Source organism: Rhinoderma darwinii, chromosome 8, assembly GCF_050947455.1.
Source record: "Rhinoderma darwinii isolate aRhiDar2 chromosome 8, aRhiDar2.hap1, whole genome shotgun sequence".
NCBI classification, from domain to species: Eukaryota; Metazoa; Chordata; class Amphibia; order Anura; family Rhinodermatidae; genus Rhinoderma; species Rhinoderma darwinii.
In genome coordinates, this window is record NC_134694.1 from 54,406,474 (window position 1) to 54,423,445 (window position 16,972).

The following is a 16,972-nucleotide window of genomic DNA, read 5'->3' on the forward strand; positions in this document are numbered from 1 at the left end:
ATAAAAGGAGAGAAACTCATGGTGTGGCCCCCATGTTCCCCTGACCTCAACCCTATTGAGAATCTTTGGAGCATTCTCAAGCAAAATATCTATGAGGGTGGGAGGCAGTTCACATCAAAACAGAAGCTCTGTGAGGCTATTCTGACATCCTGCAAAGATATTCAAGCAGAAACTGTCCAAATACTCACAAATTCAATGGATGCAAGAATTGTGAAGGTGATATCAAAGAAGGGGTCCTATGTTAACATGTAACTTGGCCTGTTAAGTTTTTTTGATTGAAAGAGCTTTTGATTTCTGTAAATATGACATCCTGATGCTGCAAATTCAACAAATTACCATTTTAGTTCTCTTTACAACCTTTAAAATGTTTTGATCTCTGTGGTGCATAATAATTTGAAACAGTGCATTTTGAGTTTTTTACTTCTAAAAAAAAATCTGTTATAATTAGGAGATTTGTTCAATAAAATTTGCATTATACTCCAACGGTTGATGGCTTGAAGATTATACTGACTGTCATTTGCATCGACTATTTAGGAAAATCAGCGAAAAATAAAATGTGCATAATAATTTGGAACGCGGTGTATATATATATATATATATATATATATATATATATATATATATATATATATATATATAAAATACGTTTTTAAAGGTGTACATAGCCTTTGAACTGTAACTAAACTTTTATCATGTCATAGTGACATGCCCAAAGTTTTCATCGGTGGGGGACCGAGCACTGAGACCCCCACCGATCGCTAAAACGAAGCAGCAGACGTGCTCGGGTGAGCGATGTGCCGCTTCATTTATGATCGACTTTCAGCTGAGTAAGCGGTGTACAGACTGATAGATTTTCTATTGAGCCTGTACATTGCTCCAAGGAAAGCCAAACAGAATTGAAGTGGCACACCGCTCACCCGAGCACTTCTGCTGCTTCGTTTTAGCGACTAGTTCGGACACCACTGATCAAAATTTCTGACATCTCAAAAGTTTTTTAAAAAGTTGTTACATTTTAAAGAGAACCTTTCACCTGCCCATAGATGTGCATTTGAGTGCAGCATGTAATGGTCAGGGCTGCACAAACTCTGGGGCACTTTACAATTTTTTTCCTACCCTCTTTCCTTACTTAGATATTGGTGCCGTAATTTTTGGCGCCCGATATTTAAATAGCCTCATGAACTGCCAATGGGTGGTAATTGGCAAGGGGGCATGTAACATCGCTGTGACACTGTCCAATCAGCTACAGACAATGTCAACAACAAGAGCTGGAGAGAGGAGAGCATGTGCGCGCACTCTCTCACTCTTCAGCTCTCGTCAGGCAAGTACAAGACTGTGTGGTCTCTCGTTAAAAGATCAGTCTTGTCGTCTTTGTCTGCCGAGAGCTAAAGAGTGAGAGCGTGCGTGTGCTCACAGCTCCGGTGCCATGAAACAGAAGAAGAAGAATTCACACTCTTCTTCTCCTCTTCTGTTCCGTAGTGGTGGCGGAGCTGCGCTCTCTGGCGCATGCACTCTCTCTCCAGCTCTTGCTGTGACGCTATCCACAGCTGATTGGACAGTGTCATAGCGATGTTGCACGCCCTCTTGCCAATTACCTCCCCATTGACAGTACATGGGGTTATTTAAATATGGGGCGCCAAATATTACAGCACCGATATCTAAATAACGAAGGAGGCTAGGAAAAAAATTTAAAGTGCCCCAGAGTTTGTGCAGCCCTCTCCGTTACATGCTGCACATGTATGGGGAGGTGAAAGGTTCTCTTTAAAAGAAAGGTGTTATCATTTTTTTCAATTATTTGATATGTTTTATTTTATGGGCCTAATTTTTCTAATTATTTTAATATGTTCCCTAAGGTAACTATTTATTCATATGTTTGTACTTCTGTTGGGGCAGCCATCTTTATTTTTATTTTTTATACTGCTAATTTTTGTTTTTCAGTATCCGCTGGACCATTTGTACCACGTCGTAGATTCGTTGGACTACTTCGCTGATTTAAGCTTTTTTTCTTTTTTTTTTCAATAAAATGGTTGAAGTGGATTGTGTGCAAGAGTTGTTATTTCAATAAAATATTTTTTTTTATGTCTCTGTTTTTTAATACTTAATTACCGCCTTAGTAATGGCAGCTGTCTGATTCAGAGCATCCTTTACTAAGAAGGGGCTTAGTGTTAGCCAGTAATAAGGCTATCACTAACCCCTATTATTACCCTGGTACCCACTGCCCCCAGGAGTACCGGGAAGAGATGGGTACAATCCAGCACCCAACCGTCTGAAGTGAAGGGCGGGTACTGGGGTGGCCACAGGCTGGTAATATCAGGCTCGGAATGGCCAAAACCTGTGGCCTTTCCCACCCTGGTAATGCTAGGCTGATGCTGCTTTATTGTATCTGGCCAGTTATGAAAAATGGAGGGGATCTCACGTAATTTGTTTTCTATTATTTTTTTTTTTTTAAATGACGTGGGGTTCCCGCTATTTTTCATAACCAGCCAGATACAATAAAGCAGCTGCAGCCTAGCATTACCAGGGTGGGAAGGGCCCGTGGTTTTTGCCCCTTCCCATCCTGGTAAAATCAGCCTGTGGCCGCCCTGCTGCCTTACCGTAGCTTTAGATGGTCGGATACTGGATCGTACTCCCCTCGCGGCAGTGAGAACCGGGGTAATAATAGGGGTTAGTGATAGCTTTTTTACTGGCTAACACTAAGCCCCTTCTTAGTAATGGATGCTCTCAATCAGACAGCAGCCATTACTAAGGCCATAATAAAGTATTAAAAAAAACCGACATAAGAAGGTTAGCAGTATAAAAATTTTAAAAACTTAAATTTGCCACAATAGAAGCTAGAGGTGAAGGAAAAATAATTCCCCTTCATGTAACTCTGCTTCCTGTCAACTGAAACGTGATCCGCCAGGGGGAAAAATGTTTACCCATGGCGGAGTACAAAAAAGTTGAATTCCCAGGTTAGGCTTTCCTGTACTCCGCCATCAAGAAACATTTTTCCTCCCGGCAGATGATTTTTCCGTTGAGAGGTAGCAGAGTTCTTCTGCAGCCTTGTTAGGTGGGCAAACTCGCCAATTGCCAAGTGCCCCCAGAATGGGCCGCTACTCTTGGGCCAGTGCTGTGTGCTTGCCCAGCAGACTAAAATTTGTCAGCCAACCCCTAGCAATTGGCTCACTGCTCTGCCGTTGTTTGACGTCAACTGCCCGGCACAATGACGTCACTGCATCATGCCGTCCACGACGGTCCACTGAACTCAGTCAAAATTCATAAGTCTATTAGGTAATAAAAAGGGGGCATAAAAAAGTGGCATACAAAAGGGGGCATCCTTATTGTGGGGGCGTAAAGCAGGCATTTTTACTGAGTGGGGGTATAAAGAGGCAAAATTACTGTGGGGGCATTATTACTAGTGTGGCAGAAAAAGTGGCATTAGTACTGAATGGGGGAATAAAAGGCAGCATTACTACTGAGTGGAGACATTATTACTGTGGGGACATAAAGGGGATATTAGTACTGAGTGGGAATTCTATTACTGGGTGAGGGCCCTAAAATGGCTCTATCACTGAGTAAGGTATAAAAGGGACACTAACACTGTGTAGGGGAACAAAAGTAGCACATACAGTGTGGGGCCTTTGGGGGAACAAAAGTGTGTGTGTACTATTACTGTGTGGGGCATCTAGTGTAGTATGTATACAGAGTTTGTGTAGAGGTAGGGAATAGTTAGGGAGTGCACTAGAAAAGCAAGGAGCCAAAGATATCTGTGTCATATTCTGCAGGGCTTAGGAAATCGTGTCCGGGAGAAGTTGTCATTGCAGTCTTGGCTGGATGAAGAAGAAAAGGTGAAAGTGAGCGACTTCAATCTGAGAATACGTCATCTGTGAGTCACTCAATATACTGTAACTATACTGTAATCACTTATATTGTCTGACGATTTCCTGTGTATAACTGGCATCTACCTTTATATGGTCACGGTATGGTGGTAATATACCTATATATAGTGTGTTTTATTCACTAACAGTATAGTGGGTTTTTTCTGACACTGTGTTGTAGTAATATGTGATCTTGATTTTTTTCAGTATCAAAATGCGTGTATTATTCAGTCACTATATGGTTATGGTGTGGCGGTATTATTCAGTAACAGTATGCTGGTATTATTCAGTCACTATGTGGTAGTAATATGTTCTCATGGAGTGGAGGTATTATTCATTAACACTATGGTGGTATTATTCAGACACTATGTGGTGGTAATATTCAGTCATGGTGTGGAAGTATTATTAAGCCACAATGTGGTTATGGTGTGGGGGTATTATTCAGTAACAGTATGGGGTATTATTGGTAATGTTGGTCTTACAATCTATGTAAATTACTGTGGTGTGGGCTGTGGGGAAGTGTGAGTGTGGCAGCAGATGATTAGGCTAAGAGACAGTTTGCAGAGTGGCATGTGATGTACTTTGACACGTAGGTGAGTCTTACGTGTGGGATGTGGGCCCATAACTTGTGTACAGCCCAGGGCCTAAGATCATAATAATCCACCACTTGCATCAAGCCAGCACAAGCAGACCACTACCATACAGCAGGTAGAGCAAAGAAACCAGCCCAGGACGTGCTGAATGTAATTGCAGAGAGTGACGCCGCAAATGAGATTGGCTGCCGAGGAGAGATATGGGGCTGTGCAGTGCAGACTGTACTATTTGCATTGCAATGATTGGTAGCAAGAAGAATTCTTCAAATCTTTTCTATACTTCAAACAGCACGGCGCTACACCGCATCGGCGGTTAACTGTGCAGGGTGTCTGCCCTGCAGTCCCCGTTGCCGATCAGCGGCCTATAGCCGCTGATTTCGGAAGTTAACCCCTTAATTGCGGCATTCGATTTTGAACGCCACAATTAAGGTGTTTAGAAGCCGATTGGCAGCCCCCATGTGAAATCACGGGGGCTGGCGATGGTACCCATGGCAACCGGACGCCAGACAATGGCTTCCGGGCTGCCATGTACAGAAGCCTATGCGGACCACCCGGAGGTCGTCGTAGGCTTCCTGTCAGTGTGACTGTTACGTCACAACGACAGTTGGAATGCATTACACTACGTGTGTAGTGTAATGTGTTCCAGCAGCGATCAGAGCTGCAAGACTAAGTGTCCTCTAGTGGGACAAGTGAAAAAAGTAAAAAAAAGAATAAAAATGTTTTAAAAAAAGTGTACAAATAAAAGTTATAAGTGATATAAACAAGAACTGCTTTTTTTCCTATAATATATAAAACTATAATATTATTTTTCCCGCACGGTGAACACCGCAAAAAAAATAAACGAAAAACAATGCCAGAATCACTATTTTTTGGTCACCACCCCTCCCAAAATATACAATAAATAGTGATCAAAAAGTCGCATGTACGACAAAATAGTACCGATACAAACTACAACCCGACCCGCAAAAAACAAGCTGTTACACAGCTTTTTTGACTGAAAAATAAAAAACTTATAGCTCTCAGAATATGGTGACACAAAAAATAAATTATTTTCTAAATTAGTTATTTTATTGCGCAAACACTGCAAAACATAAAAAAATGATATACATATGGTATCGCCGTAATCGTACCGACCCGCAGAATAAAATATAATGGTCATTTATAGCCCAGGGTGAACTCTGTAAAAAAAAAAAAATCATTGTCAGAATTGATGGTTTTTGTTCACCTGGCTTGCCGAAAAGTGGAGTAAAAAGTGATCAAATAAATGGCATGTACCCCAAAATGGTACCAATGAAATCTACAGATTGTCCCGCAAAGAATAAGACCTCACACGGCTCTGGTGGTGAAAAAATTAAAAAAAGTTCTGGCTCCCAGAATATGGCGATGCAAAATGTGCAGTGTTCCAAAAGCAGATAAGATCGGGCGCCATTTATAAGTGCCACAAAGGCCACATATCTGCGGATTATTATTTATTTACCGCATTATTATACCCTCTTATTATGCCCCTGATGTACTCTGCCCAGCCTACATTTGCCCCCACATTAGGAACTGAAATACCAGCAAAACGCCAGAGCTACTACCAAGCAAAATCTGCAACATGGTGTTAATAAACTTTAAGTTGACTTTTTCAATGGCTTTTGTTGTATGGTATCACGCTGCAGCAAGTTATCAGAGTCAAGGTAAACTTGGCTACATCTTTAACTAACAAAAAAATACATCAATATGTAAAGTGAATGGGAAATACATGTTGAAGATTTGGTTTATAAGTCAATCACCTACATCACTAATGTAGTAAAATGGAATATCAGCCCAATCAACTATCCACACTGTAGTATATTGCTATTGTGTTATGATGTAATAGTAACTAAAAGTAAAGATCCACCTTGGAGCTGCTTCAAAGAATACAGTTGGAATTGCTCAAACCAGGAATATTCCTCCCAGCCATGGGGTTGATCAACTCCACCGCACTATAGGAAAACAGCCTGTGTCTGAAGATGAGTCTCATGGGTCACCAACCTCCATCTAATTATTAGATTGCTCCAGTACCTAATATACTAAACATTAAATTACATAACTATTATTATACATTTCTTTATACATTATATTAAGGGGATTGATGTTTAGGAATGTATTTGTAATAGTCTCTAAAGTGGCTTCAAGGTTGAGTTTCACTTGTGACTCCCATCTTTACCTACTTTCCATTATTTGCATTAGCAGTCTATTATTACGGTGTACTACTACTTTAACTGATGCTGAAAGATTTCACTACAATAGTGTTTTAGGAACTCATTATTAATACTGTTCATAGGACAAAACCAACCAATCAGATGTTTAATTTCAGTGTAAAAAATGGAACCAATAGAGGTTAATGGGTTTTCAACTTTTCAAACCTTCAAACACTTCAAATTAGAGGATTACACCTGTGGGGATCCATGAGCTCAAATCGCCATAGATGTCCTGAAGGAAGAGGTACCAGCACACTTTGCTTTAAATCAGAGATTACCTTACATTGGAATCCCCCATAATGTAAAGCCTTTGCTTTCAATACAATGACTTTTCATAGACTGTGCTGGTTAGAGTGGATCTCTCTGATTATAGCTGATAGGGTACACCTGTTTACAGAGCGCCCAGGACTTTCATAAAGAGCATTGGTGGGGGTCACAGCTTCTGAATGATATGTCAGATGGTTGGAAAAGTGGAGAACCCCTTTAACTAAACAACCTGAGGGTATGTTCACACGGCGGGGGTCCGTAACGGCTGAAATTACGGGGATGTTTCAGCCTGAAAACATCCCCGTAATTTCAGCCGTACCGGCATGTGCAGGCGCTTGAACGCCGCGTCAATTACGGCCGTAATTAGCGCTGCTATTCATTGGAGTCAATGAATAACGGCTCCAATTACGGCCAAAGAAGTGACAGGTCACTTCTTTGACGCGGGCGTCTATTTACGCGCCGTCATTTGACAGCGGCGCGTAAATATACGCCTCGTGTGAACAGACAAACGTCTGCCCATTGCTTTCAATGGGCAGATGTTTGTCAGCGCTATTGAGGCGCTATTTTCAGACGTAATTCGGGGCAAAAACGCCCAAATTACGTCCGTAAATAGGCCGTGTGAACATACCCTTACTATTCCAAATGTACAATGTAACAATTGTAATTATACGCATCTTATAATAATGATTGATTTTAAATGTAACAAAATGAGCTTATAACACTATAAATATAGCTATTATTATTCTGTAACTATCTGATATTTTCGTTAGCAGCATAACAATGTCTTGGTATTTATCACTATAGTGTTTTTTTTCACATCTGGACTATAATAAGCTGCCACAAGTCTAGTGTTTAAGGCACAGCCCCGGGAAGTTGTAGGTGGCAGCCAGAATCCAGGTTGAGCACCGTGAGAGTCTATTTACCTTTTTCAACATTGTTTCCCTTCAACCAATACAAATCCTGTGCTGCACTAGCCCATTCTTGAGGATAGAGCACTATAAGCAGAACCAATGCTTTTTTTTTTATTGATTAATATTTATAAATATCAAAGTATATCCTTCTCAGCAATCGATGTTCCCATTGAACTCTTCAGTGAATATACACAAGACAAATAAATACACAAAACCACATTATCTGACATTTTACTCTGCAACGCAGAAAGACATAACTCTTCATCGATAGAAACACATCTTTTAAAGTAGCTTTAAAACCTACTACTCATCTGATGAGCAAAAAACACAATTATATCCAGTCCCTAGAGAACTCGAAGAGAACAAATTCCTAAAGTACCTACATGTTTTAATGCAATAGGCAAGGGGAGAGATTTTCTTGGTTATGATTATGCATTATGTCTCCTATATGTATGAATAGAATGAACCCCTGCGATATGTGTCTTCTAAACCCATCTCTAGAATGTCATTAGCAGCCTTAATTAGGCGACTGTTGTAAATGAACTTGTGTTAGATTATGGGAGATCTTCTTATACACTGCTAGGATTAATCATAATAAAGGGCATGAAGGACCTTCAGATAAAGCTCTTAATAAATATCAGTAATTATCCCTTTTTATATGTAACAAGTAATTGTATATAAAGTAAAGCCAAGTAATCCTAGGTGTACCAGCTGATAGCAGCAATTTGGATTACACCTACCCTGAAGTAATATGTTTTATTTATGATCTGTTAGATATACAGTGGATACAGGGCCGATTCTAGCTTTTCTGCTGCCTGAGGCGAAAATTGAAATGGCACCCCCCCCCCACCCCCCATTCACAAAAAAAAAAAATCATAAGTAAGAAACAACTTAAAACTAAAAATTAAAACTATTTGAAAAAAAAGACATTATTGAACACTCCTTTAAGCTGCAAGGTCTCATGATGCTACGGGCAATTGTGTAGTAAATATCCCTATGTTACCCCAGCTATAAGTACTAGTAAAATAACCAGGGCAAAGTGTATCCAAAATGCAAACACAAAAATGAAACAACAATGTCAGCGTTCAAACTTGTGTCAGGGCCCCTTTAATGGCTCTTTACAGTCAGTATAGTAACGCACGCTGCACTTTACAGTCAGTATAGTAACGCACACTGCACTTTACAGTCAGTATAGTAATGCATGCTGCACTTTACAGTCAGTATAGTAACGCACGCTGCACTTTACAGTCAGTATAGTAATGCATGCTGCACTTTACAGTCAGTATAGTAACGCATGCTGCACTTTACAGTCAGTATAGTAACGCACGCTGCACTTTACAGTCAGTATAGTAATGCATGCTGCACTTTACAGTCAGTATAGTAATGCACGCTGCACTTTACAGTCAGTATAGTAACGCACGCTGCACTTTACAGTCAGTATAGTAATGCACGCTGCACTTTACAGTCAGTATAGTAACGCACGCTGCACTTTACAGTCAGTATACTAATGCATGCTGCACTTTACAATCAGTATAGTAACGCTCGCTGCACTTTACAGTCAGTATAGTAACGCATGCTGCACTTTACAGTCAGTATAGTAACACATGCTGCACTTTACAGTCAGTATAGTAACGCACACTGCACTTTACAGTCAGTATAGTAATGCATGCTGCACTTTACAGTCAGTATAGTAATGCACGCTGCACTTTACAGTCAGTATAGTAACGCACGCTGCACTTTACAGTCAGTATACTAATGCATGCTGCACTTTACAATCAGTATAGTAACGCTCGCTGCACTTTAGAGTCAGTATAGTAACGCATGCTGCACTTTACAGTCAGTATAGTAACGCATGCTGCACTTTACAGTCAGTATAGTAACGCACGCTGCACTTTACAGTCAGTATAGTAATGCACGCTGCACTTTACAGTCAGTATAGTAACACATGCTGCACTTCACAGTCAGTATAGTAATGCACGCTGCACTTTACAGTCAGTATAGTAACGCACGCTGCACTTTACAGTCAGTATAGTAACGCACGCTGCACTTCACAGTCAGTATAGTAATGCATGTGTCACGGAGCGGGTTAGTGGACCCACTAGGCCGTACCGCCGCAGCAGGGAGGCAGCTGGCCAAACAACAGGACACCCCAGAAATACAATGTCCCGCACAAGGGTACCTGAATAGTCCAGATGGTGGCCGCAGCTCTGGCACAGATGAGATGGGTGCAGCAGATGGCGCCAAACGTGGCGGATGACACAGGAGCCGCAAGTTGCGCCAGACGTGGCGGATTCCTCCGGACGTGGCAGATAACACAGGACGTGGCGGATTCCTCCGGATGTGGCAGATTCCTCTGGACGTGGCAGATGACACAGGACGTGGCGGATTCCTCCAGACGTGGCAGATGACACAGGACGTGGCGGATTCCTCCAGACGTGGCAGATGACACAGGACGTGGCAGATTCCTCTGGACGTGGCAGATGACACAGGACGTGGCAGATTCCTCTGGATGTGGCAGATGACACAGGACGTGGCACGACTTGATACTAGGGCAAAGCACGGGAAACAGGAACGGGCAACAAGGTACGGGTAACAACAGGAACGGGAAACACTAAGGGACCATTTGCAAGACAGACTGGGAAAACTAACAACGCTCAGGCATCGAACTAGGGGGCTGGACCCCTCTTATAGCCCAGGGTACTCACGGGTCAAAGGTCGTTCAAGATGTCCGGTGCGAGCGCTGCCCCTTTAAGAGCGGGGACGAGCGTGCGCACGCACCCTGCGGGCTCCGGCGGAGGTGAGTGGATGCAAGCGCAGGCGTCTCCTGAGGAGGAGGCTGGAGCCAGCGCTTGCCGACTCGTGGCTGCGGCTGTCAGCGGGAGGCTGGACCTGACAGCCCGCAGCCACGGACATTACAGCATGCTGCACTTTACAGTCAGTATAGTAATGCACGCTGCACTTTACAGTCAGTATAGTAACGCATGCTGCTCTTTACAGTCAGTATAGTAATGCATGCTGCACTTTACAGTCAGTATAGTAACGCACGCTGCACTTTACAGTCAGTATAGTAATGCACGCTGCACTTTACAGTCAGTATAGTAATGCACGCTGCACTTTACAGTCAGTATAGTAACGCACGCTGCACTTTACAGTCAGTATAGTAACGCATATTGCACTTTCTTTCTAGTGGAAAAAAACTGATCAGTGACGAAAAAAGGATCTGTCCACGTCTGCTGGATCTGTACAACCAATCCATAACATTTGTAAACAGAAGCTACACAGACCGGACTAGGAATGAATGTGATCATCAAGCCAGTAACATAATCTGAAAACTATTCACTGCACGTTCAGGCCTTACAGGGGTCGTCCCAAGATTAAATGTTATCCCCTCTCTACAGGATAGGAGATAACATGCTGATCAGTGGGGGTCCCTTGTACCCCTGAGTTAATGATGCTGCAGGTCAAGCACACACACTGCCGCTCCAGTCACTCAGGGGTACAAGGGAACACCGTTCTAGTTATCAGTGGGGGTCCCAGTGGTTGGACCCCCACCGATCAGCATGTTATGTGCTATCCTGTAGACAGGGGATAACACTTAATCTTGGAACAACCCCTTAACTTGCAAGGCACAAAAATTTATATTTAGAAAAAAAAAGCATATGGAACAGTAGCAAAGAAAAAAATAAACCGTGCACATCCTATATAAAAAATATATACCAGAAATGAATATACCGCACAGATCCATATATACCAGAAGTGAATATATCACACATATAACTCTATACCAGCAGTGAATATATCACACGTATAAATATATATCAGCAGTGAATATACCACACATATAAATATACAGGGTGGGCCATTTATATGGATACACCTAAATAAAATGGGAAGGTTGATGATATTAACTTCCTGTTTGTGGCACATTAGTATATGGGAGGGGGGAAACTTTTCAAGCTGGGTGTTGACCATGGCGGCCATTTTGAAGTCGGCCATTTTGTATCCAACTTTAGTTTTTTCAATGGGAAGAGGGTCATGTGAAACATCAAACTTATCGAGAATTTCACAAGAAAAACAATGGTGTGCTTGGTTTTAACGTTACTTTATTCTTTCATGAGTTATTTATGTCATTATGAGTGTCGGGTCCGAGCATTCCTAGATGAACAGTTTCCTGGAAAGTGGATTGGTCGTCGTGGGCCAATTGAATGGCCCCCTAGGTCTCCCGATCTGACCCCCTTAGACTTTTATCTTTGGGGTCATCTGAAGGCAATTGTCTATGCTGTGAAGATACGAGATGTGCAGCAACTGAAACTACGGATACTGGAAGCCTGTGCTAGCATTTCTTCTGTGGTGTTGCTATCAGTGTGTGAAGAGTGGGAGAAGAGGGTTGCATTGACAATCCAACACAATGGGCAGCACTTTGAACACATTTTATAAGTGGTCAGAAACTTGTAAATAACTCATGAAAGAATAAAGTAATGTTATAAACCAAGCACACCATTGTTAACACCATTTTAGTCAATTTTTTTCCGTAACACAAAATGTTTTACCAGAGAAACCCAACTCAATATTTATTGCCCAGATTCTGCTGTTTTTAGAAAAATCCCACATATGGCTCTAGTGTGGTAATGTACTAAAGCACAGGCCTCCAAATCAAAGGAGCACCTAGAGGATTTTGGGGCCTCCTTTTTATTAGAATATATTTTAGGCACCATGTCAGGTTTGAAGTGGTCTTGTGGGGCCAAAAAGGTGAAAAGGTAAAAAACGCCCAGTTGGTCATTAAGAACTAATTAACATAAATCTAAAATTGTTCATAACTTGCTCAAAAATTATAGTTTTTCAAAATAAAAACCACTGTTATTACCTACATTACAGTGCCTATCAGATTAGGTAGGAGATAGGGCAGTTATAAACTGGTGACAGAGCCTCTTTAAACAGCTTTCAACACATCAAAGGGATCTGATTATTGAAAGGCATCAGTCAGAAGAAGGGTACCAAAGGATTTTCAAAGCATTAGATATACCACAGTGAAGACAGTCATCAAGAAGTGGATTATATTTGGCATCACAGTGACATTACCAAGAACTGGACGTCCCTCAAAACTTGATGAAAAAACAAGATGAAAATTAGTCCGGGAGGCTACCAAGAGGACTACAGCAACATTAAAGAAGCTGCAGGACTTTTTGGCAGATACTGGTTGTGTAGTGCATGTGACAACAATCTCCCGTTTTCTTCGTATGTCTGGGCAGTGGGGTAGGGTGGCAAGATGGAAGCCTTTTCTAACAATGAAAAACATTGAAGCCCGGCTATGTTTTGCAAAGACCTACATCAAGTCTACTAAAAGCATGTGTTATGGTCTCATGAGACCAAGGTTGAACTTTTTGGCCAGAATTCCAAAAGGTATGTTTGGCACATACCCAACACTGCACAAAACCAAAAGAACACCATACCCACAGTGAAACATGGTAGGGGCAGCATTATTCTTTGGGGCTGTTTTTCTGCAGCTGAAACTGGGGCTTTTGTCAAGTTGGAGGGAATTATGAACAGTTCCAAATATCAGGCAATATTGACACAAAGCCTGCAGGTCTTTGCTAAAAAGCTGAAGATGAAGAGGAATTTCAGTTTTCAGCACGACAACGACCCAAAGCATACCTCCAAATCAACAAAAGTTTTGGAATGGCCCAGCCAGAGCCCAGACCTGAATCCCATTGAAAATTTGTGGGGAGACCTGAAGAAGGCTGTACACAGGAGAAGCCCTCACAATCTGACAGATTTGCAGCGCTTTTGCAAGGAAGAGTGGGCAAGAATTGCCAAGTCAAGATGTGCCATGCTGATAGACTTCTACCCAAAAAGACTGAATGCTGTCATAAAGTCAAAGAGGAATTCAACAAAGTATTAGATTAAGGGCACGTTCAGACGTGGCAGAGTTTTTCCGCTGCAAATGTTGGTGCAGATTTGGGGCAATTACGCAACGAATCTGCGCCAACATTTGCATATTTGACAGGTAATTCAGACGTTGCAGAAAACACAGCGGACTTGCCACAGATTTCAGTTTTTGCATTGCAAAGGCTGAAATACGCAGTGAAATTCCGCTTCTTCTCCGCACCAGCCAGTGCATGCTGCGGAGGGAATATTCTGCACTGCAGCCTATGGTCTGCAGCGGAGTTTTCCACAACGTCTGAACTAACTTGCCTAAAAATGTATTGAAACAAATGTAAAAAACGTGCGCTGGAGAATTCCACTGCGGACTGTCCGCAGCGGAATTCCACAGCAATTCCGCCACGTCTGAACCTGCCCTAAGGGTGTGCAGATTTATGCAACCACGTTATTTTTGTTCTTTATTTTTATTTTTCCACCCTAAAAGATTTCAGTTCGTTTTTCAATACAATTGTACAGATTATAGGTGACATTAAAGGTGGAAAAAGTTCTGAAATGATTCATCTTGTACTGATTTTTTGATATGACAAAAACCTGGCATTTTAACATTGGTGTTTAGACCTTTTTATACCCACTGTACGTGTGATTTATTCTAGCTACAAGTCTTACCATTGGAAATGTTCTGAAACATTGACCTATGAAGCAGAAGGCACAGGTGTGTAACCTATATAAAATCACACTTTCCAGATGTGTGTTCTTTAGTCACCACCTCATCTAGCTGCACCTTCTGTACACAATATGGTATAGATTATACAGCAGCAATCAATTAAAATGGATTAATAGTGTAATAGTTACAAAGTATACAAAAGTATACAGCTGACTGATCTGATCAATGACGGTGGTATGATGTACAAGGTTAGTGTGGAAGAATGAAAACTGTGTATGACACAATTGCACACAAGCTTATTAAATTATCCCAAGTCCACCTTAACCCAGACGCTTCATTGTCATAGGATTCATAGCTTTTATCATGTACATATTGGTATACAATGAGAATTCACATTAAATATGAACTTAATCATTATTTGAATACGTGTTGATGATCAGACAGAATATAATGGAGACTCCCTCAAAGATCCTATAATTTATTAAGGTTAAAAATAAAATATGAGTAATCTATCCTTCTTGTTTTGATATGTTTGTCTGAAGGATATATAATAAATATATGACACATATTTTAAGAGCGAGATCAACAAATGCCACCTGAACATTTAAACATGGATTAGCAGAGCCCTTTCTGCCAAAGTCATTAAAAGTAAATAAGTAATCTTACAGAACTTACCTGTAGCCGCAAAGAGCAGAGAAGCAAGAGCGAGCAGAAGCATCCTTATGTCACTGTGTGTGCTGCCAGAGACTGAACTCCTAGATTGTAGGGAATAGAAGAGAGGAAGGAGGAGGTGTGGGGAGGCTCCAGGCAGAACCCTTTCCAACACTGGCTGCTCTCACAATACACAGAGCTCTGCAGAGTAGCACCTGTATATTCCAGTTACTATTAACATGATCACTATTGATGATTCTGTACTCAGCATTTTGCAGATGGTAGGTCAGGGATAACGGCAGGTACTAGGTTAGCATATATAACGTCAAGGTTTACATTGATTGCCTGGATGTCTTTAAATCATGTAACTTATTTTCCTTTGGTTCCATTAAAAGTTGTTTTATATAAGGGAAATAAAACACAACAAAGATGAGTATTATATAATAAAAATGTCTACAGCACATGTATATAATATTTATTGTAACACTATATATCTGTTTTAAAATGTACATATTTTATTAGAATTATGAGATGCAGGAGTTACCGTGACTACTATTCCCATAGCTTCCCCTTGGTGAATTTGGTAAATAAATGCACAACTCCATCTTAGGTTTCAGAAATGCATAAAGCCCATTTAAAGCATAAGTTAATTTATCTCAAGGGACGAAGACAATCCACCTGAAACAGCTCTCAGTTTAAGGGTATGTTCACACGAGGGCGTCCGTTACGGCTGAAATTACGGGGATGTTTCAGCCTGAAAACATCCCCGTAATTTCAGCCGTACCGGCATGTGCAGGCGCTTGAACGCCGCGTCAATTACGGCCGTAATTAGCGCTGCTATTCATTGGAGTCAATGAATAGCGGCTCCAATTACGGCCAAAGAAGTGACAGGTCACTTCTTTGACGCGGGCGTCTATTTACGCGCCGTCATTTGACAGCGGCGCGTAAATATACGCCTCGTGTGAACAGACAAACGTCTGCCCATTGCTTTCAATGGGCAGATGTTTGTCAGCGCTATTGAGGCGCTATTTTCGGGCGTAATTCGGGGCAAAAACGCCCGAATTACGTCCGTAAATAGGCCGTGTGAACATACCCTAAGGGTTCATGGACATGTATTATGGCTCCATACAAGCTCTGACATATTTAGGAGCCGTTATATAGCACCTATAGTATATTCTACCTCCGTATGCTGCTGATTTTATCTAAAGGCATACAGATGTTTGCTTTCTCCATATGGTATTCCCCACAATGAATACAATGGATGCCAAATCCCAGAGGTTTTCTTCCTAGAAGCACCCAGGGCACCAAACCGCGACAGCCTATGGCTGCTTTATGTCACGGCGCGGGGTGTGGACCGTGTAGCGGGATAGCAACTGGCCAAACAGGTACAATACAAAGGGTACCTATCTATAGGGTACCTGAGGCAATGTAGACAGTAGCGGTGATTCAGGCTGAAGATGAGGCTCCGGCAGTAGACACCCGGCGGGGTGTGACACAGCAGATGCAGTGTAAGACACAACTCGACTTTAACTCTAGATGGCACAGAGGCACGGTAGCATGGGATACAGGGTACAGGCAGCAGGAACAGGGAAGACTGGGAACTGGAAAACACTAGGAGACCATTTGCAAGACAAACTTTAGGTACACAACAACGCTCAGGCAATGATCAAGAGGGCAAAGCCCTTTTAATAGTCCAGCAGCATTCTGGACTGATTGCAGATTTCCTGCAATTGTGCGCGCATTGGCCCATTAAGGCCGTGCACGCACGGTCCTGCGCGGCCTGCGGGAGACAGTCTAAGAAACAGGAAGTGAGTGCCGGCGTCTCTCAGGAGGGAGATGCCACAGAGAACTCACATGTCCATGGCCGCGGCCGTCAGAGGGTAAGTCAGAACGACGGCCTGCAGCCATAGACATTAGAGTGTCCCCC

General features: G+C 42.0%; 1 protein-coding gene across 4 annotated transcripts in view; it reads right to left on the reverse strand.

The window, feature by feature from the left end:
• The window catches only part of LOC142659478 (relaxin receptor 1-like), a 635,204-nt gene extending 619,956 nt beyond the window's left edge, over positions 1–15,248 (reverse strand). For 2 of the 4 annotated variants that reach the window (XM_075835649.1, XM_075835647.1), the window contains exon 1: positions 15,070–15,246. In XM_075835649.1, coding sequence (XP_075691764.1) covers positions 15,070–15,112 — 43 coding nt within the window. In that variant the 5' untranslated portion in view covers positions 15,113–15,246. Of the gene's footprint in view, positions 1–15,069 lie in introns of all 4 variants that reach the window. The other 2 variants (XM_075835648.1, XM_075835650.1) reach the window with 2 other exon arrangements.
• Positions 15,249–16,972: the final 1,724 nt, after the last annotated feature.